Source organism: Hyaena hyaena, unplaced genomic scaffold (genome assembly GCF_003009895.1).
Source record: "Hyaena hyaena isolate Hyena2069 unplaced genomic scaffold, ASM300989v1 scaffold_519, whole genome shotgun sequence".
NCBI lineage: Eukaryota > Metazoa > Chordata > Mammalia > Carnivora > Hyaenidae > Hyaena > Hyaena hyaena.
This window is the reverse complement of record NW_024081154.1, coordinates 986,964-1,011,680: the sequence shown is the minus strand read 5'-3', so window position 1 is coordinate 1,011,680 and position 24,717 is coordinate 986,964. Positions and strand designations below refer to the sequence as shown.

Below are 24,717 nucleotides of genomic sequence, written 5' to 3'. Positions count from 1 at the left end.
ATCCATTTTGAGTTTATTTTTGTGTATGGTGTGAGACAGTGATCTAGTTTCATTCTTCTGCATGTTGCTGTCCAGTTCTCCCAGCACCATCTGTTAAAGAGGCTGTCTTTTTTCCATTGGATACTCTTTCCTGCTTTGTCAAAGATTAGTTGGCTGTATACTTTTGGGTCCAGTTCTGAGTTCTCAATTCTGTTCCATTGGTCTATGTGTATGCTTGTGTGCCAATACCATACTGTCTTGATTTTGACAGCTTTGTAGTAGAGGCTAAAGTCTGGGATGGTGATGTCTCCTTTTTTGGTTTTCTTCTTCTATATTACTTTGGCTATTCGGGGCCTTTTGTGGTTCCATACAAATTTTAGGATAGTTTGTTCTAGTTTTGAGATGTATACTGGTACATCTTTTTTTTTTTTTTTTTTTTGAACATATGACAGAAATGACAGTTGTAGAGTACTTAGGGCTCTATGGATCAGATCTCGTTGCAACAAAAAGCGTTGTACCACATGCCTCCAAATAACAAAGATACCTCCTCTGTCTATCTAATGGCTCGCTCATTTGAATACAGTAAGAAGAAATTGTTTAGATGCTATCTTGGAGCTTATTTTTCTATGAAACAGCAGTAGCATTTTTGGTCTGTGTTTAGTAGAGGCAGCATTTCCTATGGAAATGGAAAATATTGCCAAGTTAGTAATGCTCTGTGTTAGGCCTTTAAGTATTTTCTTTCAAATTATATTAATTATAAATAGTTATATTGTAATTATCTTAATTCAAATATAACCTACTCTAAGCCCACTAAATATCATTTAAAAAATGATAAGTATGGGAACGCCTCGGTGGCTCAGTTGGTTAAGAATCTGACTCTTGATCTGGGCTCAGGCCTTGATCTCATGATTGTGAATTCAAGCCCCACGTTGGGCTCTCCACTGGGCATAAGCTTACCTTAAAAAAAACAAAACTACTTATGGTATATTGACTTACCTGAAATTAATTTAGGCCCCAGTATTATATCTTATTGGTAATTTTTGGAATAGTCAAATTTCTGCCTGTATTTCAGTAATGAAATAAAAAGTCATCATTTGGTAGTTTTGTTTTTTACTAAAAAGAGAACCACAATATTAAGTGTTTAGCTATTTACATCACTGATGAATCCTACTTTTGGAAGTCAGCTGAAATGTAGTGTACTAAAGCATTTATCAGTGGTTAAGCTGTAGTCACCTTCATCACAATGTTAAACATGGTTATACGTTTTACTAAAATAGTTTATACTTCAAGTAAAATATTTTTCCAGTTATGTACCAACCTCTAGATTCCGTTAACTGTTTTACCTGCTGAAATGTAATTATCCAGATCAGTTCTTTTTATGAAAAATGTCTAAGTGAAGAACAGTATTGCTTCAAATTAAAATCCATCTGATCTTGGCAAAGTTATATTGTTTTTATTTTTGCTATTATTAGTAAATTTATTTTTAAAACATTTTTGGGGATAGGAATTTTGTCAGGCTATGTTAACACATCATACTTTGGGCAGTAATATGTTCTTTGGGAGCTTTCTTTCAGCCTCAGAAACCTAAAACTTACTGGAAAGTTAAAATTCTCAGGATAAAGGAAAGGTTAGTGACAGGTCACCTTTTAGTATTCTGAGGAGTGAAGTATGTGTAGTGAGGAGAAAAAAGAGATTTTAGAACATTTCTGTCAGAAATCTAGATAGCCTATCAATGTGCTTTTCCTGGTTATTTCTTTATTCTCTTCTTTAAGTTGCCTAGCTATTCTCTTAGAACTGGTAACTGATTAAAAAAATTTTGTTTTCAGAATACTAGTAAAATACTTCCCAAATTTTGTGGGAAACATATCAGAATGTCAAATTTAGACAGCACGGGGTTTTATTTTTTGGTTAAACAGTAAAATATTTGATACATGCTAAAGACTGTTAGTCTTTGAAGAATTTTAAGCAAAGGTTATGAAATAATCAGATTTGCATTTTAGAAAGCTTACAGTGGCCATGGTATGTGGCATGTACCAAGAAGTACAGGCAGGTCACTTAGGAAACTATGGCAGTAGTTGGATAAGAGGTGGTGGTTTGGATTAAGGTGATGTCAGTGGTGTTGGGAAGAAGTGGATGAATTCAAGAAATGGTTAGAAGATAGAGTTGACATAACTTATTGATTGGATTGATTTGTAGAGGACCGTAAGAGAGAAATCAAGAATGACTAATAAAATTTCTGGCTTGAGGATCAGTGAATGAGGATGTCATTTACTGAGATGGGGAATATTGCAGAAGAATGGAAATCTTGAGTTTGAGGGGTCAGGTTTATGGAAGTGTAATTTACACCTAGAAAAATTGACCCTAAAAAAAGATGTACAGTTATTTGAATTTTGATAAAATTATATGGTTGTGTAATTACCATCATAGTTAACATCACCGCAGAAGTTTCCTTTTGCTCTTTTGTAGTCTTTGGTGAGCCTGTGACAACCAGTGGTCTGATGTGTGTCCCTGTATTTTTGCCTTTCCCAGAATGTCATGTAAATTGAATCCTACAGTAGGTAGTGTAATGAGTCTCTTCTTTGACTTAGCTAATGCTTTTGAGAATCATGTGTTCTTGTCCATATATCAGTAATTTCCATTTTTTGCTGACTAGTATACCACAGTGTGGATGCATCATATTTTGTTTTTCCTTTTACCAGTTGATGGACATTTGGGTTCTTTCCAGTTTCGGGCAGTTATAAATTAAAGTGCTCTAAAGTGTAGGTTTTTTTGTAAATGTTTACCTTTATTTCTAATGTATACTCAGAAATGGGATTACTGGGTCAAGTGAAAGGTATATGCCTAAGTGGTTATACTGCGTAAGTGATTATTTCATTTTAAATTTCCACTTGCACAAATGAGAGTTTCTGGTGCTCCACATCCTCATGAGTATTTGATTCTGTTAGTTTTTTTGACCCATTCCAATAGATGTATAGTGATAGCTTGTTGAGCTTTTAATATGCAGTTTTCTAATGACTAATGCTGTTGAATTTCTTTATGTTCTGATTTGCCATCAGTATTTCTGAACTCTTTTGGTCTTTTGGTATTTGTTAACTGGATTGTATGTTTTCTTATTATTGAGTTTTGAGAGTTCTTTACATGGACTTCTTTGAGAGTTCTTGGTACTAGTCTCTGTGTGTGTGTGTGTGTGTGTGTGTGTGTGTGTGTGTGTGTGTACGTATCTGTCCTATGTCTTACAAATATTTTCTCCCAGGCTGTAGCTTTTCATTTTCTTTTCTTTCACTTTTTTTTTTCTGTTCAGCTGTAGTTGCTATATAACATATTAGTTTCAGGTTTACAACATAATTTCAATATTTATATATATTGCCAGATGATCACCACAGTATGTCTAGTTAGCATCTGTTACCATACATAGTTCTAAAACATTTTTTTCTTGTGATGAGAACTTTTAAGATTTATTCTCTTAGCAATTTTCAAATATGTAACATGGTATTATTTACTGTGGTCTTCATGTTGTATGTAAGTCACATCCCCGGGACTTACTTATTTTATAACTGGAAGTCTATACCTTTGGACCCCCTTCACCCATTTTGCTAACTCCCCATGTTTGGCAGCAACTAGTCTGTTCTCTTTATCTCTGAGTTTGTGTTATCATTTTGTCCATACATATTTTAGCATTGTTTTTTCTATTTCTGTGGAGAAAAAAATGCCATTGGAATTTTGATAGGGATTGCATTGACTTGGTAGATTGCATTAGATAGTATGGACATTTTAACATGGAATGTCTTTAGCATGGAATATCTTTTCTTCAATTTTTCTTCAGTGTCTTACAGTTTTTAGTGTACAGGCCTTCCACCTCTGTGGTTAAATTTATTCCTAAGTATTCTTTTTGGTGCAATTGTAAATGGAATTGTTTTCTTCATTTCTATTTCTTATACTTTTTAGTGTATAGAAATAAAACAAGAAAAATTTTTTTTAACTTTAGAGAGGGCACACGAGCTGGGGAGACAGGGGCAGAGGGAGAGAGCAGGCTCCATGCTCAGTGCACAGCCCAGTACAGGGCTCAATCCCATGACCCTGGGATCATGACCTGAGCTGAAATCAAGAGTTGGCTGCTCAACTGACTGAGCCATCCAGGTGCCCCAATACAACAGATTTTTATACACTGATTTTTGTCTCCTACAGCACTATTGCTGTTACATACAAATTATTATATATGTTGTTATATATAAGTGGTTAATTTTGATGAAGTCCAATTTCTTAGCAGCTTTTTTCTTTTATGATTCAGGCTTTTTGTATCCTAATAGAAAGTCTTTGCTTAATCCTTTGCTTACTTTTTAATGTAATCCACCTAAATTGTCCCCAGATTCTCCACCAGAGCTTCCAGCTTCAAACATATCATGCAGTGAGGATGAGGGTGTGAAGGGAAGTGTCCAGGCTAAATATGGCCCAGGAGCCAAATCTTCCCAGTTTTTTTGTATGTAAAGTTTTATTGGAATACAACCATGCTCATTCATTTACTTATTTACTGTGGTTGCTTTTGTGCTGCAGTGGAAGAATTGGGTAGTTATAACAGAGACTGGCTCTCAAAGTCTTTCTACTTTTTTTTTAAGAAAAGTTTTACACCTGAGAGAGTTGATTAGTTCCTGCTTCTCCTTTTCTTGGGGATAACTCTCTTGGAGTCCTTTATTCTTCTGGGTCTTTCTGGACAGATTGTTTTTATTTTTTTATTAAAATTTTCTTAATGTTCATTTATTTTTGAGAGAGAGAGACCCAGAGTGTGAGCATGGTAGGGACAGAGAGACAGGGAGACACAGAATCCAAAGCAGGCTCCAGGCTCTGAGTTGTCAGCACAGAGCCCAGTGTGGGGCTTGAACTCAAACAGTGACCCAAGCCGAAGTCAGAGGTTAACCAACTGAGCCACCCAGGCACGCCGGACAGATTATTTTTAAAATCTGCATAGGTACTATTCTGAAAATTCATGTTTTTCTCCTTTGTTAGATCCCTCTCTTTCTGGGATCCCAAGCCTTTTTTGGTTTGTTTCATTCCCTCCTAATAGAATATATCTTCTATTTTCCTGTGAGAAGAGGCTGCATAGGAAGTAAGTTGATACCACTCTTGATAGAGAATCCTAGGTGGTTAGTTATTTTCCCTGAGAATTTTGAAAGCATTGCTTTACATTAACTTCCAGCTCCCAGTGTTGGTATTGATAAATCTAAAGACTTTCCAGCTTAAGGTTTGTTGTAAACTGTTCTTTTCTGAAAACTTTTGGAATCTTTTCTTTATCCCCAGTGTTTTAATATGTCAAAAAGAGGTGCCTCTTGTTTATTTTTAAAACTAAATATTCTGGGTATCGTGTAGACCTTTTTTAATTGGAAAACCCATGTTCTTCATTCTAGGATATTTTTTCTTTGATTTTTTTTTTTCTCTAATTTTTTTAGATGCATATTGATTGCATGTTGGACTTCTTAGATTAATATCTTTTTTCTTTTTTAAGTGTTCTTATTTCTTTTATGTGCTCCCCCTACCTCCTCTTCAACAACAGTAGTGCTGTTGAGGAGGAGAATTTTTACCTTTTTCCTTTGGAAAATTGCAAATATATACCAAAAAAATAGTAAAAAAAAAAAAAAACAACAAACCTCAGGTACTTGTCACTCATTCTCAACAATTACTAATTCATAAGCAAGCTGTGAATTTTGAAGCATTTCATTATATTCATATTTATTTTAGAATATGGCCCTAAAGGATAAGGGCTCTCATTAAAGAAATTATCATTATAAAATTTATAAAAACCAGTTCTTTAGGTCATCAAATATCCCATCATTGTCCAAGTTTCCAGGAGTATCATAATTTAATATAAAAGACCATGGGGCGCCTGGGTGGCTCAGTTGGTTAAGCCTCTGACTTCAGCTCAGGTCATGCTCTCACAGCTTGTGGGTTCGAGCCCCAGATCGGGCTCTGTGCTGACAGCTAGCTCATAGCCTGGAGCTGCTTCAGATTCTGTGTCTCCTCTCTCTGACCCTCCCCTGCTCACACTGCTTCTCTCTCTCTCTCTCAGAAATAAATAACACATTAAAGAAAAAAAAGACCTTAAATCTGCATCCAAATAAAGTCATTCATACTGTGACGGATTAATGCATTTTTTAGTCTGAGTTAAATTCCCCTTCCATATCTCTCTCTCCCTGTCTTTCTTTTTCTCTTCTCTCTTACTTGTGTGCATAGTTTATTGAAGAAATCAGATTATCCAGTAGTTTCCTACAGTCTGGATTTGCTGACTTGCAGGTTGAAGGTTAGTAATGCTTGAATATATAACATATAGCATAGAAGGCATTCTTTATGACCAACTTCATACTCTTAGTGTTTTTGAGGTTCATCCATTTTGTAACATATATCAGTACTTCATTGTCTTGTATTGAGGAAGAATGATTCATTGAATGGATATAATATATTTTATTCATTTATCTGTTGATAGACGTTTGAGTTAATTTCTGCTTTTATGAATAATTATGAATTTCTGTCTTTATGAATAATGTTGCTATGAACATATGTATATAACTTTGTGTGGCCATGTTTTCTCTTGGGTATATATGTAGGAGTGGGATTTCTGGATCATATAACTATAATTATGTAAATAATTTTTGTAATTATTTAATTTACTGTTGATAATTCTTTAGAAATGGTTCTCTGAGAAAATCTAGTCTATAAATTGTTTTCAAATATAACGAAGAGCTTACAGATTGTTATAATTAATATTGACAGTGTTATTTGGAAATGTAATGACACACGAATTTTTTTGCTTTTATTTTTTTTATTTAGAACTTGTGATTTGTTTTAGGGCTCATAACACTCATGGGCCTTACACATAATACCTCTGTAGTGCTTAAGTGTTAAAAATCCTAACATTGCATGAGTGGAACTTAGAGAAAAGCTAAAGTGGTAATATGAGACTTGAACTTTGCAAATACTCAGTGGGACATAATCTGAGTGAGGATGGAATTGCCCTGGCAGGATGTCAGACACAGGACCTTGGTGTGGTCCCTAGTAGAGCTCAGGGATGAAGAAGACTCTTCCTTGTTTTTATGACTTACAAGATAACTTGGAAGATGTAGATGAATAATGCAGTGATCGTGGCCCTGTTTCTTTATTTGCTCTTTAGCATTCTTACATAAATTCTTCATGAATAAATTATCATGTAAACAATTTAGATAAAAGAACTTAGATTTTTTTTAGTTATGTGAGCTTTCTGTTGCACAAGCAGAGAATTTAGTAGATAGTTGCAGCCTACTTTTGGCTGTTGGTTCATTAGTTTCTAGTATGTTTCACTAGGCAAGTGTTTTTTTCACCTTGATTTCCATATTTTCCATCTGTCTAAGTATGGATTATCACTACACATGAACCCACTTTACCATAAATCTGTTGGCCTCAGCAGAGAAGTCCATGGCACTCTGATTCATTCAAGTCAACACTTAAATGAAGCTAAAAGGCAACCTATGCAACCATAAAAATAATTTATAAGCAGTGAATATTCTATCCCATTTTTATAAGGGGAGAAAACTATCTGAAGAAAACATTGCAACTTTTTGGTATACAGTTACAAAAAAGGCCCTACCCTCAAGAAATACTCAGATAATTACAGTTCAGGTTGGTTAATGCTCTAATAGAAGTAAGCATAGAATTCTCTGTGATACATAAGATAGGGCACCTAACCTACTTTAAATGGGTCCAGGAAAGTTTTTTAAAGGCAGATATACTGGACCTGGGCTATAATATCAGTAGGAGTTAAGTGAATGGGTAGAAAGAGGGAGGAAGAAAAAAAGAAGAATTTTAGATATAGAATACAAAAAATAAAGGCTGATTATATGAATCAGCCTGTTGTGTTCAATGACCTCTAAGCAGAGAGAAGTTACTGGATTATGATGTTAAGGAAGGGAGTCCCATGAGAAGAGGAACTTGGAGAGATGCTTTAGTCTAGGTCAAATCATAGAATCATGTTGTCAGTAGTTTAAACTTAGTGCTATCTGTAGTGGGAAATATCAAACGGCTGTAAGTACAAGAGTGACATAGTCAAATTTTGGTTTAGGTGGGTTATTTTTTCTTTATCTGTTCTGAGATTCTAACCTTGAAGGTCATGAATTAAAATTTCTTTTTAATGTTTGTTTATTTTTGCGAGAGAGAGAGACAGCGACAGCACAAGTGGGGTAGGGGCAGAGAGAAGGAGACACAGAATCACAAGCAGGCTCCAGGCTCTAAGCTGTCAGCATGGAGACTGACACGGGTTTCGAACCTACGAAGTGCAAGATCATGACCTGAGCCGAAGTTGGATGCCTAACCGACTGAGCCACCCAGGTGCCCTGAAGGTCACAGATTTTATTTATTGACCACTGTATCCTCAGGGGCTAGAATGGTGCCTGGCAAGTACTTAAGTATTCACCAAAGATGCTAGTAAAGGCAGTATAATTGCCTATAACAGTTAAGAGCATGGGATCTAGCACAGGTCTGAATCCTCCTGATGCCACCATTAAGTAGTGCTGTAACCTTAAGTGGGTTGCTTAATCACCCTCTGACTCACTTTTCTTATCTGGAAAATGGAGGAAAAAGTTAGACCTACCTAATCAGATGATTCGGGGAATTAAGTAAGTTTATATAAAGCACTTGGAGTAGTGCTTGGTTCAGAGTAAGTACTCTTTAAATATTAAGTTATTGTTATTTCTTTGGCGAATGAAATTTTAATACAAACTAGAGTTGGTAAGGCTCTGATCCCAGAGCATTTGTAGGGTTACCCAGGAATGGATGGATTTAAGAAATATTCAGCAACACAGTTGAATAGGATGTGGTAAATAAGGGTGAGGAGGAGTTAATTCCCTGATGTAAAACTAGAGATTTAGGTTTTCCTCACCCTCCCACTTCTCCCCTACCCCTCTCCCAACACACACACATACACACACTCACCCACTCACTCACTCGTTCGCTCACTCTCTCTCTCCTACTCTCACAGATTACTGTTTATCTGTTCTGGTTAGTACCAGAAGTTTAAATAAAGCCTGGTGGTTAGTCTCTGTTATGTTGGTTCATTGTAGCATATCCTCTTGAATTTTGTTTGGTTTCTCTATGATTCCTTTTCTTTCTCTTCCTTGAAGTCTCTTCCTTGGACTCTTGGATTCTTTTTTTCTCAGAACAGAAGTGTAAGAAGGGCTTAGGGCCACCACCATTTTTTTTCTTTGCTGAAATATTTAATTTAAATTTTTTATTATTTTTAAAAATTTACATGCAAGTTAGTTAGCATATAGTGCAACAATGATTTCAGTAGATTCCTTAATGCTTCTTACCAATTTAGCCTAGCCCATCCCCCCTCCCACAACCCCTCCAGTAACCCTCTGTTTGTTCTCCATATTTAAGAGTCTCTTATGTTTTTGTCCCCCTTCCTGTTTTAAAAAAAATTTTTTTAATGTTTTATTTATTTCTGAGAGAGAGAGAGCGTGAGCAGGGGAGGGTCAGAGAGAGAGGGAGATACAGAATCTGAAGCAGACTCCAGACTCCAAGCGAGCTGTCAGCTCAGAGCCCAGCGTGGGGCTCGAACCCACAAACCATGAGATCATGACCTGAGCTGAAGTTGGATGCTTAACTGACTGAGCCACCCAGGTGCCCGCCCTCCCTGGTTTTATATTATTTTTGCTTCCCTTATCTAATGTTCATCTGTTTTGTATCTTAAAGTCCTCATATGAGTGAGGTCATATGATATTTGTCTTCCTCTGACTAATTTTGCTTAGCATGATACCCTCTAGTTCCATTCACATAGTTGCAAACGGTAAGGTTTCATTCTTTCTGATTCCTGAGTAATACTCCATTATATATATATATATATACACAATGTGTATATATATATATATATACACACACACCACGTCTTCTTTATCCATTCATCCGTTAGTGGACATTTGGGCCGTCTCCATACTTTGCCTATTGTTGATAGTGCTGCTATAAACATCGGGGTGCATGTGCCCCTTCAAAACAGCATACCTGTATCCCTTGAATAAATACTTAGTAGTGCAGTTGCTGGGTTGTAGGGTAGTTTTATTTTTAATTTTTTCCAGAGTGGCTGTATCAGTTTGCATTCCTACCAGCAGTGCAAAAGATAATCCTTTTTCTCTGCATTCTCGCCAACATCTGTTTTTGCCTGAGTTGTTAATTTTAGCCATTCTGAACTGTGTGAGGTGGTATCTCGTTTTGGTTTTGATTTGTATTTCCCTGATGATGAGTGATGTTGAGCATTGTTTCACTGTTGGATGTCTTTTTTGGAGAAGTGTCTGCTCATGTTTTTAGCCCATTTCTGCACTGGATTACTTGGTTCTTTTGGGTGTTGAGTTTGAGAAGTTCTTTATACATTTTGGATACCAACCCTTTTTCTGATATGTCATTTGCAAATATCTTCTCCCATTCTGTCGGTTGCCTTTTCGTTTTGCTGATTGTTTCTTTCACTGTGCAGAAGCTTTTTATTTTGATGAGGTCCCAATAGTTCATTTTTGCTTTTGTTTTCCTTGCCTCTGGAGACGTGTTTAGTAAGAAGTTGCTGTGGCCAAGGGCAGAGAGATTCTTGCCTGCTTTGTCCTCAAGGATTTTAATAGCTTCCTGTCTTACATTTAGGTCTTTAATCCATTTTGAGTTTATTTTTGTGTATAGTGTAAGAAAGTGATACAGGTTCATTTTTCTGCATGTCGTTGTCCAGTTTTCCTAGAACCACTTGCTGAAGAGACTGTCTTATTCTATTGGATATTCTTTCCTGCTTTGTCAAAGATGAATTGGCCATACATTTGTGGATCCATTTCTGGGTTCTCTATTCTGTTTCATTGATCCGAGTGTCTGTTCTTGTGCCAGCACCATACTGTCTTGATGATCACAGCTTTGTAATACAGCTTGAAGTCTGGGATTGTGATGCCTCCTGCTTTGGTTTACTCTTTCATGATTGCATTGGCTATTTGAGGTCTTTTCTGGTTCCATACAAATTTTAGGATTGTGTATTCTAGCTCTGAAGAATGCTGGTGTTACTTTGATAGGAATTGCTTTGAATATGTAGATCGCTTTGGGTAGTATTGACATTTTAACAATATTTATTCTTCCTGTCCAGGAGCATGGAATATTTTTCCATTTTTGTGTGTGGTGTATGTGCCTTCTTCAGTTTCCTTCATCAGCTTTCTATAGTTCTCAGTGTATATAGATTTTTCACCTCTTTGGTTATGTTTAGTCCTAGGTATTTTATGGTTTTTGGTGCAATTATAAATGGGATCAATTCCTTGATTTCTCTTTCTGTTGATTCATTGTTGGTGTATTGGGATACAACTGATTTCTGTGCATTGATTTTATATCCTGCCACTTTGCTGAATTCATGGATGAGTGCTAGCAGTTTTTTGGTGGAATCTTTGGGTTTTCCACATAGAGTATCATGTCATCTGTGAAGATTGAAAGTTTGACCTCCTCCTGGCCGATTTGCATGCCTTTTATTTCTTTGTATTGTCTGATTGCTGAGGCTGAGACTTCCAGTATTTGTTGAATAACAGTGGTGAGAATGGACATCCTGTCTTGTTCTTGACCTTACAGAGGGAAAGCTCTCAGTTTTTCCCCATTGAGGTTGATATTAGCATTGGGTCTTTCATATATGGCTTTTATGACCCTTCTGACCCTACTTTAAGGGTTTTTGTTGAGAAAGGATGTTGTGTTTTGTCAAATGCTTTTTTCTTCATCTTTTGAGAGGATCATGTGGTTCTTGTCCTTTTCATTTATTGATGTGATACGTCACATTGATTGTTTTGCGGATATTGAACCAGCCGTGCATCCCAATTATTCACTTGGTCGTGGTGAATAATTTTTTTATGTATTGTTGGATCCAATTGGCTAGCATCTTGTTGAGGATTTTTGCATCCGTGTTCATCAGGGTTGGTCTGTAGTTCTCTTTTTTAGTGGGATCTTTGTCTAGTTTTGGAATCAAGGTAATGCTGGCTTCATTGAAAGAGTTTGGAAGTTTTCTTTCCATTTTTATTGTTTGGAATAGCTTCAAGAGAATGGGTGTTAACACTTCTTAAATGTTTGGTAGAATTCCCCTGGAAAGCCATCTGGCCCTGGACTCTTGTTTTTTGGGAGAGGGCCACCACCATTTGTGTACGTACTTTCCTCTTCTTGTCTCCCTCCTCTTCTTTTTCTTTATGCTTCTTCCCCTCCTCCTCATTGATTTCCTATCTGCTATTTCCCCACAATGGGAGACAAGAGAAAGGGTTTCCTTCTTAGTTGGCCTTGCTTATAGACTATCTTGGTGTTCACAGTTACAGTCATAATGGAAAACTTTGGGGAAGGTGTTAAAATACGTGTCAGAAAAGCATTCCCTTCTGCGATTAAATTTAACTTTAAAAGAGGTTTCTTTTACTTCAGTTCTTCTGATGTGATATTGAGAAGCATTTGGAATCCAGCACTTGAACCAGCTAACCTTAGGATCCTTCAGTTACAGAAACTAGCTAGCATCTAGAGTATTGCTTGTCTAGTAGGCAAGAGGAATCCTTTAGCTTACTGTTAGGCAGTCAGGTTCACCTGAACCAGAGGGTCCATGTTAGGGCCATGCTTTCATTAGGAGAGTGGGACTGGATACTCGGAGAGTCAAAGACTGGAGCCTCAGCTCTCTGCTGCAATCCTGTTAGTCTTTGAAATCTATTTATTTTAAAAAACTGTTGAAGTTCATGTGAATTTTGCATTCTACTCTACAGTTCATTTGTTTTGGTAGAAATGTAAATTTCCTCCCTAATCTTTTGCCTAAACTAGTGCTCTGGGAAAATAAATCCTTTTCCTTTGTGTCTTTTCATATTCCCCCACATACTGTCTCATTGCCTAGTTTAAGGAGCACATACGAGGATTTGGAGCCAGAACCTTTTTATTGAGTGTCTCTTATATATTTCTCATGATGAGTTTCTCATGAGGAGTTGGCTTTTTGGCTAATATGGTCCAGCTTTTTTCCCCCTCAGCACAGTAAGTGAGGCTTCTAAATCTTTGGAACAGCATTCTTGATCATACACAATTTGTAGTAAAAACTTTTGATTTCCCAGAGTTTGTAATGAATATAAATATTCTATGTAATTCCTTGTCTTGATAGTCATGAAAAGATGGTAGCCAGTGTTTATTGTCTTTGTAGTATGTGCTAGGTTCTCTTTTAGTATGTGCTAGGTTCTCTTCTCATCCCTTTTGTCTATCATGCTCTTGAATTATGCGATGCTTTGAAAACAATTAACTTGTCTGTAGATTTCATGCTAACATTACTATTGTTTTTAACTAACAGATTTCAACACTAAACTTGCACAATGTCTTTGAAACCAAGAGTAGTAGATTTTGATGAAACATGGAACAAACTTTTAACGACAATCAAAGCTGTTGTCATGTTGGAATACGTCGAAAGAGCAACATGGAACGATCGCTTCTCGTATCCTTTAGTGGTGATAAATGTTCTTGTATTGATAGTGATATTGTATCAATAACTATCAGTGAACATTGATTAATGCCCAAAAATTGACAGACTTGTTGAAAAGTGAGAACAGGTTTATGCTTTTGTGACTACTTTCAAATATATTGTTTATATTTCTAAGTTCATCACCTGTATGTGGCAGTCAACAAGCTGATCACCTTTCGTTGACCAAATACTTTCTGAGCACTTATGTATATGGCAGGTACTACGTGAGGCTTTGGGAACACAGTTGTAAGGAACCACTTTCCCTTCATTCCACTAAGGGAAACAGACAATAAACAGGTATTAAAATAATCTAATGCCAGTGCTTCTACTCACAGGTAGTGGTAAATATTGTGGAGAAAAATTAAGTGGAGTATGGCCATGGAGAATGATTAGAGTGTGGCAGCTTTTTTAGATGGGATGGTCTTAGAAGGCCTCTCTGAGGATGGTGATATTTGAACTGGACCAGAGTGAGGGATCAAGTCACACAGATACCTGGGAGAATAGTGTTATAGGTAGTGAATGGCAAGTTTAATGACTTGACAGCTAGAAGTATGTTTTTTAATTGGGTTGTCAACGTTTTTGAATTAGCAGTTTTAAATGAAAATACAAATTTGTGGTTTCCCTAGAACAGTCTGAACCCTGGTGTCCTGCATTCCTACATGACAAGCAATCTTTTTTTTTAAATGTATACATATTATATATATTACTTATATATAAAAATACCGTGCTTCCCCAGCACTTGGCATATAAACAGTGGCACCAAGAAAAAACTCCAAAATATTAAAATACTGCAGCCTCTTTGGGAAGTAAAAGGGGTCTCTGGGAACCCTTGGCTATTGGTTTTGGGGCAAAGCTGTGGAAGGCAGTCTCCTCAGCTCTACACAGTATCTCCCAGGGGCCAAGGCTGGTGAGCATGGGGGAAACATGTACTTGGAACGTGTTTACTGTCAGACTCCTGAATTGCCTCAGTCTTTTACCACAGGAAACACCAAACATGTCATGTCTTGGGGTAAAGGAAAGGGATTGGGTTGAGATCTGGTTGTCTCTGGCTCCAAATGGCATGTCAGTGCCCCAGAGCCCTGAAGGAGGCCTTGAAGACTGGGTTGATACTGTAAGAACCAGAGATTCTTTCCCCAGAAAGGGAAATTGAAATGTGAAGGTATTAACCAGAATGTTGTGGTGGTTCAGAGTTCTCTCAAACTCTGTGCTGCCCTCCTTAGCGGTCTTCTGGGTCTAAGGGGTGGCTGCTCTCTCTGTGTAGGCATACATTCTTTAGAAAAGCTTGGATTTTATAACAGTGATTCAACTTGTTCTCAGTGCCTAACTCAGTTTTTATATTAAGCTGAATATTGATACAAGAACAGCGAAGTTCTTGTAGACCAGTAGCAAACCATTTCTTTCATTACACTTGTAGTCGTTAGTAAGAAACATTTGTTAGTTATTGAACAACATTTGTTAGTGCCTATGTTCTAAGCACTAAGATAAATAAAATGATGGTAATGTTCCCAGGAACTTTCATAGTTTGCCAAGATGTTTTATATTTTTTATATTATTTGGTACCTCAAACAAGACTATCAGATTGTGGGGCAGATGTGATTATTGTCTTCATGTAACACATGAGCAAATTGCTATTAAGAGACAAAAGGACTTGCCCAGACTCATGCAGGTAGTAATTGAATGAACACATACTTGAATATGAGATTTCCAACATCTAATTCCTGTGCTTGCCAGTCTATCTAGAGGATAATTGATATAGAGTCTGCCTTTGAAGGACTTATTATTGAATTAATCTCAATTTTTTTTATAGAACATCATGGATTGTTTTTGCATACGAATCTTTTTTTGTGTAGGAATCTTAATAAAATGGAACAAGTGTTAGAGGCTACTGTGTGTTAATGAGATTTCATTAGATGAGTACATAGGTAGTTTATTTAGTTTTCGGCTAAAATAACAGAGAAAGAAGGAGTTGGTCATAGAAATACCCAGCTTCTTTGGAAAGTGCCCATTCAGTCATTATTTCTAAGATGTTTATTGTTTGATTCATCTAATCATTCTTGATCTGTGCATGAGTTTTCTTCTCTTCCCTTTAAAATAAAGAAAGCTGCAGAAACAGTAAAATTAAGAATGGAATTTCTTACTTTAAATTTTATTTTGGAAAATAAATCACTGTGTTACTAATTGTTCTGAAGTAAAATTCTCGCCTTTTCCCCATTATCTTGCCCAAGAATATAAGGTTGACTTCTGACCCTTAAATATCTTAGGTAGAAATTTTAGAGGCTATAAAGCTAATCTTTTGAAAATGGAAAAAGGTCTCCCCGAAACTGTGTATCATCATATGTGATAGTACTTGATCTTTAAAAAAATTTTTTTTGAGAGAAAGGCAGAGCATGATGGGGAGAGGGGCAGAGAGAGAGGGAGACACAGACTCTGAAGCAGGGTCTAGGCTCTGAGCTGTCAGCATAGAGCCTGTCGTGGGGCTCGAACCTGTGAACCGCGAGATCATGACCTGTGCTGAAGCCGGACGCTTAACTGGCCAAGCCACCTACGTGCCCCAGTACTTGATCTTTAATGAAGCATTTTTTAGGGGAGTGTGAACTGTAATGCAGTTGACTCTTGAATAGCACAAGTTTGGACTGTGTGTATCCAATTAATACATTTTTTTAAAATAAATACAGTATAGTATTGTAAATGTATTTTCTCTTCTTGACAATTTTAAAAAGATTGTCTTTTCTCTAGCTTACTTTATATAAGAATACAGTATCTAATTCATATAAAATACAGAATATGTGTTAACCAATTGTTTATGTTTCAGATAAGGTAATAGAAGGGTATTAGTTTTGGGTGAGTGAAAAGCTATACATGGTTTTTTTTCTGTGGAGGTTGGTGGCCCTCACCCACATGTTGTTCAGAGGTTAACTGGTACATATGTGGAAAAATTCCCAAGGTGTACATGTGGGATTGAACAGGTAATTATAAAGCAAACACCCACATCATCACTACACAGGTTAAGAACTAGAATACTGCCAGGATCCAACTCGCCCCCCCCCCCCAACTCCCCCCACTACATGTCTGTCTCAGTTTACAAGCCCACTCCTGTACCTTGGAAGTAACTACTATTCTGAGTTTTGCACCTATTGTTTCCCTCTTGTTTTTTGATAGTGTAACTGCTTATGTATACAACCCTAACAATTATTGGTTATTTCTGTGTTTGGAACTTCTTACAAATGGAATCATACTGTGGTACATTTTTTGTGTGTGTCATAATTTTTTCTTTAAACATGTATATGTATGTGATTAATTTGCTACCAGTGACATTGTGAAATATGCATTACTAGCACCATTTTATAGTTGAGAATGTTGTGGCTTACTGATATGATAAAATACTTTTTGATATTTTAGGATAGAATGCAGAGGTAAAATGCTCAAGTGCCCTTATACTCTTTAAACATTTTTTTAATGTTTTTTATTTATTTTTGAGACAGACAGAGAGTGAGAGGGGGAGGGGCAGAGAGAGAGGGAGACACAGAATCTGAAGCAGCCTCCAGGCTCCAAGCTGTTAGCACAGAGCCCGATGTGGGGCTTGAACTCATGGATCATGAGATCATGACTTGAGCTGAAGTTGGATGCCCAACCAACTGAGCCACACAGGTGCCACTTTTAAAAATTTTTTTTAATGTTTATTTTTGAGAGAGACAAAGAGACAGCACACAAGCAGGGGAGGGGCAGAGAGGGAGGGAGACACAGAATCTGAAGCAGGCTCCGGGCTTTGAGCGGTCAGCACAGAGCCCAGTATGTGGCTCGAAGTCACAAACCATGCAATCATGACCTGAGCCAAATGCTTAACTGACTGAGCCACCCAGGCAACCCTCCCCTTATACTCTCCAAGCGGACATTAAGGAAAGGTGGTTTGCTTGTTGAAGTGTTTAACATGTGTAAGTACAGAACTTACTGAATTCTTGTCCACAAACATTTTTTTACTAAATATGAGCTCTATAAGGGCAGGGATTCTTACCCTTTTTGTTCATTGCTGTAGTCCCAGCATCTGATACATATAGATACTTAGTAAATATTTGGTGAGTGAATAGCTACTGACAACTAAATAACATTAAGCATTCTGTACAGATGAAATAAATAGCATCAGTATTTGGTTAGTTCTCATATTGTGTTGATAAGCAGGGTTCTTAAAACGGACCTTCATAAATGTACTGCATCTAGATACTGTGCAACTATTTCTGATTACTAAGTAATGTAAATAAAAGACATCTTTTCTTAATGCATAACAAATTACCACAAATTTATTGGGTTAAGGAAACATCCTTTTATTATCTCCAGTTCTGTGGATCATACGTCAATGGTATGACTGGGTTCTCAGTCATGCTCAGGATCTTAGGAAGCTGAAATTAAGGAGTTGGCTGGCTGTGTTCTCATCTAGAGCTCAGGGTCCTTTTCTAAGCTCATTGCTGTTAATTAGAAGATTTCAGTCCATTGCAGTTAGAGGTCTGAGGTCTCCATTTCTTTGTTGTCTGTTGGCTGTGAACTGCTCTCAGTGACTTGTCACTACCTCAGTTTTTGCATGTGACCCCCCCTTCCAGCAGCATGTCAACTCTTTCTGTGCTGACTCAACTGTCCTTAGGCAGTTAGCCACTGAGGGCCAGGAATAGGTGAGGATATGCTTCTAGGAGACTCATTTAGAGGAGCCTGGGTGGCTCAATTGGTTGAGTGTACAACTTCGGTTCAGGTCATGATCTCACAGTTTGTGAGTTTGATCCCCGCGTTGGGCTCTGTGCTGACCACTCAGAGCCTGAATCCTGCTTCGGATTCTGTGTCTCCCTCTCTCTCTGCCCCTCCTCCCCCAACAACTCTCTGTCTCTCTCAAAAAAAAATTTCTAAGAGACTCATTTAAGGGGCACTTGGGTGGCTCAGTTGGTTGAGCAAGAGCAGAGCCGACTCTTGATTTCGGCTCAGGTCATGATCTCATGGTTCATAGAATCGAGCCTGACATTTGGCCCTGATAGCATGGAGCCAGCTTAGGATTTTCTCTGCCCCTCTACTACTGCTGTGTGCATGAACACATGCTCTTGGTCTCTCTGTCTCTTAAAATAAATAAACATTTAAGAAAATAACTTTAAAAAGGCTCATTGATTGGATTAGGCCCACCTGAAAAGTCTAGGATACTCTCCCTATTGGGATCAGCTGACTAGGAATCATAATGATAACTTTTTGTTGAGTCCCTTTTGGCATGTAAAATGACATGGATGGGTATGTTATGCTAACTTTACAATGGGAAATTTTAGGAAGGCCATTTTTAGAATTTGGCCTAACACAAGTAATAATGCTTCATAACACAAGCTTCATGACAGATCTAATGCAGTTTCTAGGGTGGTTTGAGATTTACCCTTTACTAAGGATGTGTATCAAGTGCTTTTCTACAGTATGAGGCTAGGTGTAGATCTAGATTTACTATTGCTTTTTTGGGTTGGAGTTCTTTGGCTGCTTTGGTTATTTTCATTCATGGTTTTCTAACTTTTGGTAGATGTTAAGACAATTCCCAAACCCTGAAGTATAACCTAGAAACTACTTAAGGACAAATAAATTCTAAGTGGTTTTATGTAAGTCCAGAGTGATTAAGCAAGGAGAAATCTATGATTGCCTTCATGAATGTATTTCTCCCAGGTAGGCAAACCAGGCTTTAAAATCAAATGTACCAGTGTCCTTGTTTATTATTTATCTTTATCTTAAAGTCTATTCATTTTTGAGAGAGAGAGCATGAGTGGGGAGGTACAGGGAAAGGGAGGGAGACACAGAGTCTGAAATAGGCTCCAAGTTTTGAGCTGGCAACGCAGAGCCTGACGCAGGGCTCGAACCCACAAACCATGAGTTCATGACCTGAGCCAAAGTCAAATGCTTAACCGACTGAGCAAGTCAGGCACCCCTCTAATATAAATTCTGTCAGGCATCTTTTCTTTTCTTTCTTTTTTTTTTTTTTAATGTTATATTTATTTCTGAGAGAGACAGCGTGAGCAGGGGAGGGTCAGGGAGGGAGACAGAGAATCTGAAACAGTCTCTGGGCTCTGAGCTGGCTGTTAGCACAGAGCCCGACATGGGGCTCAAACCCACGAACCGTGAGATCATGACCTGAGCTGAAGTCGGATGCTCAACCGACTGAGCCACCCAGGCACCCCTGTCTGGCATCTTTTCAAACATAGACCAGCTTTGACTCTACTGAAAAATATTGAATTAGGTCATCTCCATCCTTAATGATCCTGACAAAAATTTTAGAAGAAGAACTTATTAAACCTTAGCATCTGCACTTAGTAACCCCTCATACTTTCTTAGATTGTACAGATTGGAAAAGGTTTTATCTGTAGTTGTCTCTACTTGAAGCATCAGTAACCTTGTCACCCTATTCCAAATTAAATCAGAGTAATACTCAATTGTTGTGATTCTGTAGTTAAACTTTAAAGTATTTCCATTTAACAAATAATTTTATATCCTTGTTTCCTAGTTGATGATTTCATAGATACTGCATCTTTTACATGTTGTGTGTTTATTCTTTCTCTTCAGAAATGTCAATAAAGATCTTTATCTTTTATTGCTAGTACTGAATTGGTCATTGTACCATTTTCAATTTTAAAATCATCTTTACTTTTTTTTTTTTTAACTAAACCAGCACTGTTTAAAATGTATTTCCTATTATATGTAATAAATAACTTAAAAGTGTAGCCATACAAATCTACAAGCTGTATCTTCATAACGAGAACCCATTGTACTTCTCTTACCTGGGTTTGGTTTTCTTTTTTTTTTTTTTTAATATAATTTATTGTCAAGTTGGCTAACATATAGTATATACACTGTGCTCTTGGTTTTGAGGGTAGATTCCGATGATTCATTGCTTACATGCAACACTCAGTGCGAGTCCCCTCCTCAGTGCCTATCACCCATTTCCCTCTCCTCTGTGCCCCCCCCCCCCCCCCCCCCCCTCAACACGCTTGGTGTTTTCTGTCGTCACTTTTTTTTTTTCCTGTTTTCTTTTTTCTTCCTTTTTAGTTTTTTTTTTTTTTTTAAGTTTATTCATTTTGAGAGAGAGAGACATAGTGAACAGTGGTTGGGCAGAGGGGCAGGGGAGAGAGCGAATCCCAAGCTGGGGTCGTCGAACCCACGAACTGTGAGATAATGACCTGAACCGAAACAAAGAGTCAGATGCTTAAACTGAGCCCCCCAGGTGCTCTGTCATTTCATTTTTTAAAAAGATTTTGTTTTCAAGGAATCTCTATATCCAAAATAGGGCTTGAACTCACAACCCCAAGATCAGGAGTTGCATGGTCCACCGACTGAGCCAGCCAGGTGCCTCTCTTTTTCTTGTTTCTAATGAGAGTCATCTGCAGTGGCCCTCAGCAGGACCAGCACATACGGGATGAGGGCTGTGGGGTGGGAGAACTGGAGGCAAGAGCCCAGAAAGAAAAAGACAAGACAGCGACAATGATAGTCGAGGGGAAGGGGAAGCAGAGGAAAGGTAGGTGGATTTTGCAGTCCATTGTCAAGACCCCCAAAATAATAATACAGTGTTCCTCCTTTCCAAGTGAGGGATTTTTCTTTCTTAGAAAATGATTGATTGTGTGTGTCTTGCTGCTTTGGATGATCTTTACTTTCATTCCCATTGTAGAACTCCTTGTTTTTGACCCACTGCACAACAGAACTAATAGGGTTAAAATTCAAAACTAAACCCAAGCATAGGAGGCACCTTTTAATAGAGAAAATGAACTAAAATAATAATTTTGCTGCTGGTCAGCACTGTCTTTTGGTTGTAACGGGGTTCAGAACTTTTGCTCTGGAACAGTTTGTGTGTGTGTGTGTGTGTGTGTGTGTGTTTAAATGTTTGTTTATTTTGAGAGAGTGCCCATGCATGTGCACACATTCGAACTGGGAAGTGACCGAGAGAGAGGGAGAGAGAATCCTAGGCAGGCTCCATGCTCAGTGCGGAGACCCACCTGGGGCTTGATCTCACCTGTGAAATCACAACCTTAGCCAATATCAAGAGTCAGAAGCTGACTCACTCTTAATTTCGGAATCTCGGCAGCTGGTGGCTTCGAGCCCCAAATTGGGCTTTGCACTGACAGCACGGAGCCTGCTTGGGATTCTCTGTCTCCCTCTCTATCTCTGCCCTACTCTGCTGGTGTTTGCTCATGCTCTCTCTCTCTCTCTCTCTCTCTCTCTCTCTCTTTCTCTCTCTTAAAACAAAACAAAACAAAAAGGAGTCAGACCCTTAATTAACCAAGCCACCCAGGCACCCCTACAGTTTTGTTTTTTGACTGAAAATTTATAAGTGGAAAGTTTATAAAAGAGGAATTTTTATATCCTGGCTTCCTAAAGAGTAACTTAGAGAAAAGATAACTTTGGAGAAGAGAGTGTTTAAATCTAAATCTGACCCCCAGTTATTTCCCATTTTTTGTCTTTTAAAGTGCCTTGTCTATAACCAAATCACAATTGAATGCTACACAGTTGGATGCTCTTCCTAAGGACTAAACATTTTCAGTGTGGTTAGATATTTCAGTAGGTTAGAGAAAACATGTTTAGGAATATATTTTAGACAAGTGACATTATACAGTGGTTAACTGAGACCCGAACTATGATGAGTTAACCAACTAAAAGATTTATTAAGGTGGACTCCATTAAAAAGAAATAACGAATGTAGGGTTTACCTGGGCTCAAATTATGGTATTGAATCATGTTAATTTTCCAGTATCAAGTAAGTTATGTATTCTAGAAGTTAAATATATTTATGGCTCAGGAAAAAGCAAAATGGATGAAAATTCTTGAAGTAGGCATTCAGAACTTAAAAGATCTTAAATACACTACACCTTTGCTAAAAGAATAGTTGATCTTGGGGCGCCTGGGTGTCTCAGTCGGTTAAGTGTCGGACTTCAGCTCAGGTCATGATCTCCCGGTTCGTGGGTTCGAGCCCTGCATCGTGTTCTGTGCTGGCAGCTCAGAGCCTGGAGCCTGTTTCAGATTCTGTGTCTCCCTCTCTCTGCCCCTCCCCTGCTCATGCTCTGTCTCTCTCTGTCTCAAAAATAAAAATAAACTATATAAAAAAAGAATAGTTGATCTTGATCCTGGCTAAATTTAGTCTTTTTTTAAAAAATAAAATTTAAATTTAAGTGTAATACACACTGACTCATTAATGTACAGGTGAATTTTCATAACGTGAACATACCCATGGACCCAATAAATAGAACACTCTTGGCATCCCAGAAGTACCCTTTCTTACCCCTCAGTCACTAGAGGTAAGCACTCTCCTCACCTCTAATACTTTTAATTTTGACTTTTGTTCTGATTTTACTAAGGTAAGATTGTGATGACTAATTGAGATTGAATATAAATCTCTATGGTGAAACAAAACTCTTAGAGATTTAAATTATGTAGTGAACCAGGACTTCTTTTTTTCCGCAGTGAATTTATAACTGAAACCTAGAAGGGTTCCAAACTGCATCCAGGAGCTTATCTAATACGTTATTTTGGAGCACCCTTCTGCATTTATACATTGCTCCTTCTCCTCTCCCCACACTATTATTAATTTTCTATAAATTTATGCCCAGGTAAATTTCTAAATTCTTTCTTAGGTGATGCATGTTAAAATTTCTACTTTTTTTGGTAATATAGGTTAATATATTTATGTTATTGTTGGTAAATAGTTCTTACATACTATTTTATTTAATCTTCTATTTTGTAAATTTTCATTGTATCCAAGTTGATTTAAAATAATCGTAAGGGGTGCCTGGGTGGCTTAGTGGGTTATGCGTCCGACTTCAGCTCAGGTCATGCTCTTGCAGTTGATGAGTTCGAGCCCCATGTGGGGCTCTGTGCTGACAACTTGGAGCCTGGAGCCTGCTTCAGATTCTATGTCTCTCTCTCTCTTTGCCCCTCCCCTGCTCACACTGTCTTTTTCTCTCAAAAATAGATAAACATAAAAACATAAAAAATAAACATAAACATTTAAAACAAAAAAATAATCATAATAGTTTTTTACTGTGTATTTTTTCTTTTTTTTTTTTAATATTTTTTTTTTATTTCTAGGAGAGAGAGACAGCGTGAGCAGGGGAGGGTCAGAGAGAGAGGGAGTCACTGAAATTGGCTCCAGGCTCTGAACTGGCAGTCAGCGGGGCTCGAACCCCCGAACCGCGAGATCATGACCTAAGCGAAAGTCGGACGCTTAACCGACTAAGCCACCCAGGCATCCCTCTTACTGTTTATTTTTTTCTACGAAAAAACCTGGCACCACAATATTACACTATATGGATATTTTTGCTTCTCCTTTTTTTACTGTAAAGAAAACTTTGTGTTTATATTTATTATAACAATATATTGAAGAAATAGATATACATATATACATGAAGATATTTTATTAGTTACTAATTATAATTATACATAAAAGGATTTAGAAGGAACCTGGGAAAATCTGACCAAAGTCTACCTTTCCGTGACCTCATGTGGAGAGGACTGCTTATTCTTTTCGGAGTAAGAATACTAAGTATATAGGCAGGGCATGTGATACTGATTCCCTACCTCCCTTCCATCACCAGCTGTTTAATACATGACTGTAATGTGCCAGGAATTGTGCACTGGAGTTGGGAATATAGAGATAATTAAGAACAGGCCAGTGTGGGTAGCAAAGGTATAAATAATTTCTATTGTATAAAAATAAATTCTGTAGAAGAATATATAAAATGTTATGGGGCTATAGAAGAGGAAGAATCTGCATCCTACCTCTGTATTTTTTTTATAATGAAAATTTGTTTTTTTAAGTTTTTTTTAAGTTAGAAAGTTTTTTAAGTTAGAAAGTTTAAGAGACTTGGTCAAGATCATTGGCTAGTAAAGCTAAAGTCTCAATCAGATCCCATTTCCTTTGTCTCCTGATTAAAAACTGGCTGCGACATATATATCTACCATTTGTGATACCTAGCAAGGTACTTAGTTGGTATTCAAAAACTTAATTGATATTACTATTCATATTACAGTTCTTCTAATGGGATAAATGCTGAAGAATAGTGTATAGGTTGTAGTGTATTTTGAGGAGTATATGATGTAGGAAAATATATTAAATGAGTAATTTTTGTAACTTTTATTTTTCAGAATTGCTTATACATTTTTGCTTCTTATGATACTCTGTAGCCCTTTGTTGATATTATGCTCCTATCCATTCTTACGTAAACCTTATTTTGTAGGTTTCTGGGTAACTTGATGCCCCAGAACCCACTCTG

General features: G+C 37.4%; 1 protein-coding gene across 4 annotated transcripts in view; it reads left to right on the top strand.

Annotated features, from left to right (window-relative positions):
• CUL2 (cullin 2) overlaps positions 1-24,717 on the top strand; it is a 107,642-nt gene that overhangs the window by 12,715 nt on the left and 70,210 nt on the right. For all 4 annotated transcript variants that reach the window (XM_039255320.1, XM_039255318.1, XM_039255319.1 and 1 more), the window contains one exon: positions 13,292-13,432. In XM_039255320.1, the coding sequence (XP_039111251.1) occupies positions 13,314-13,432 (119 nt within the window). In that variant the 5' untranslated portion in view covers positions 13,292-13,313. The remainder of the gene's footprint in view (positions 1-13,291; positions 13,433-24,717) is intronic.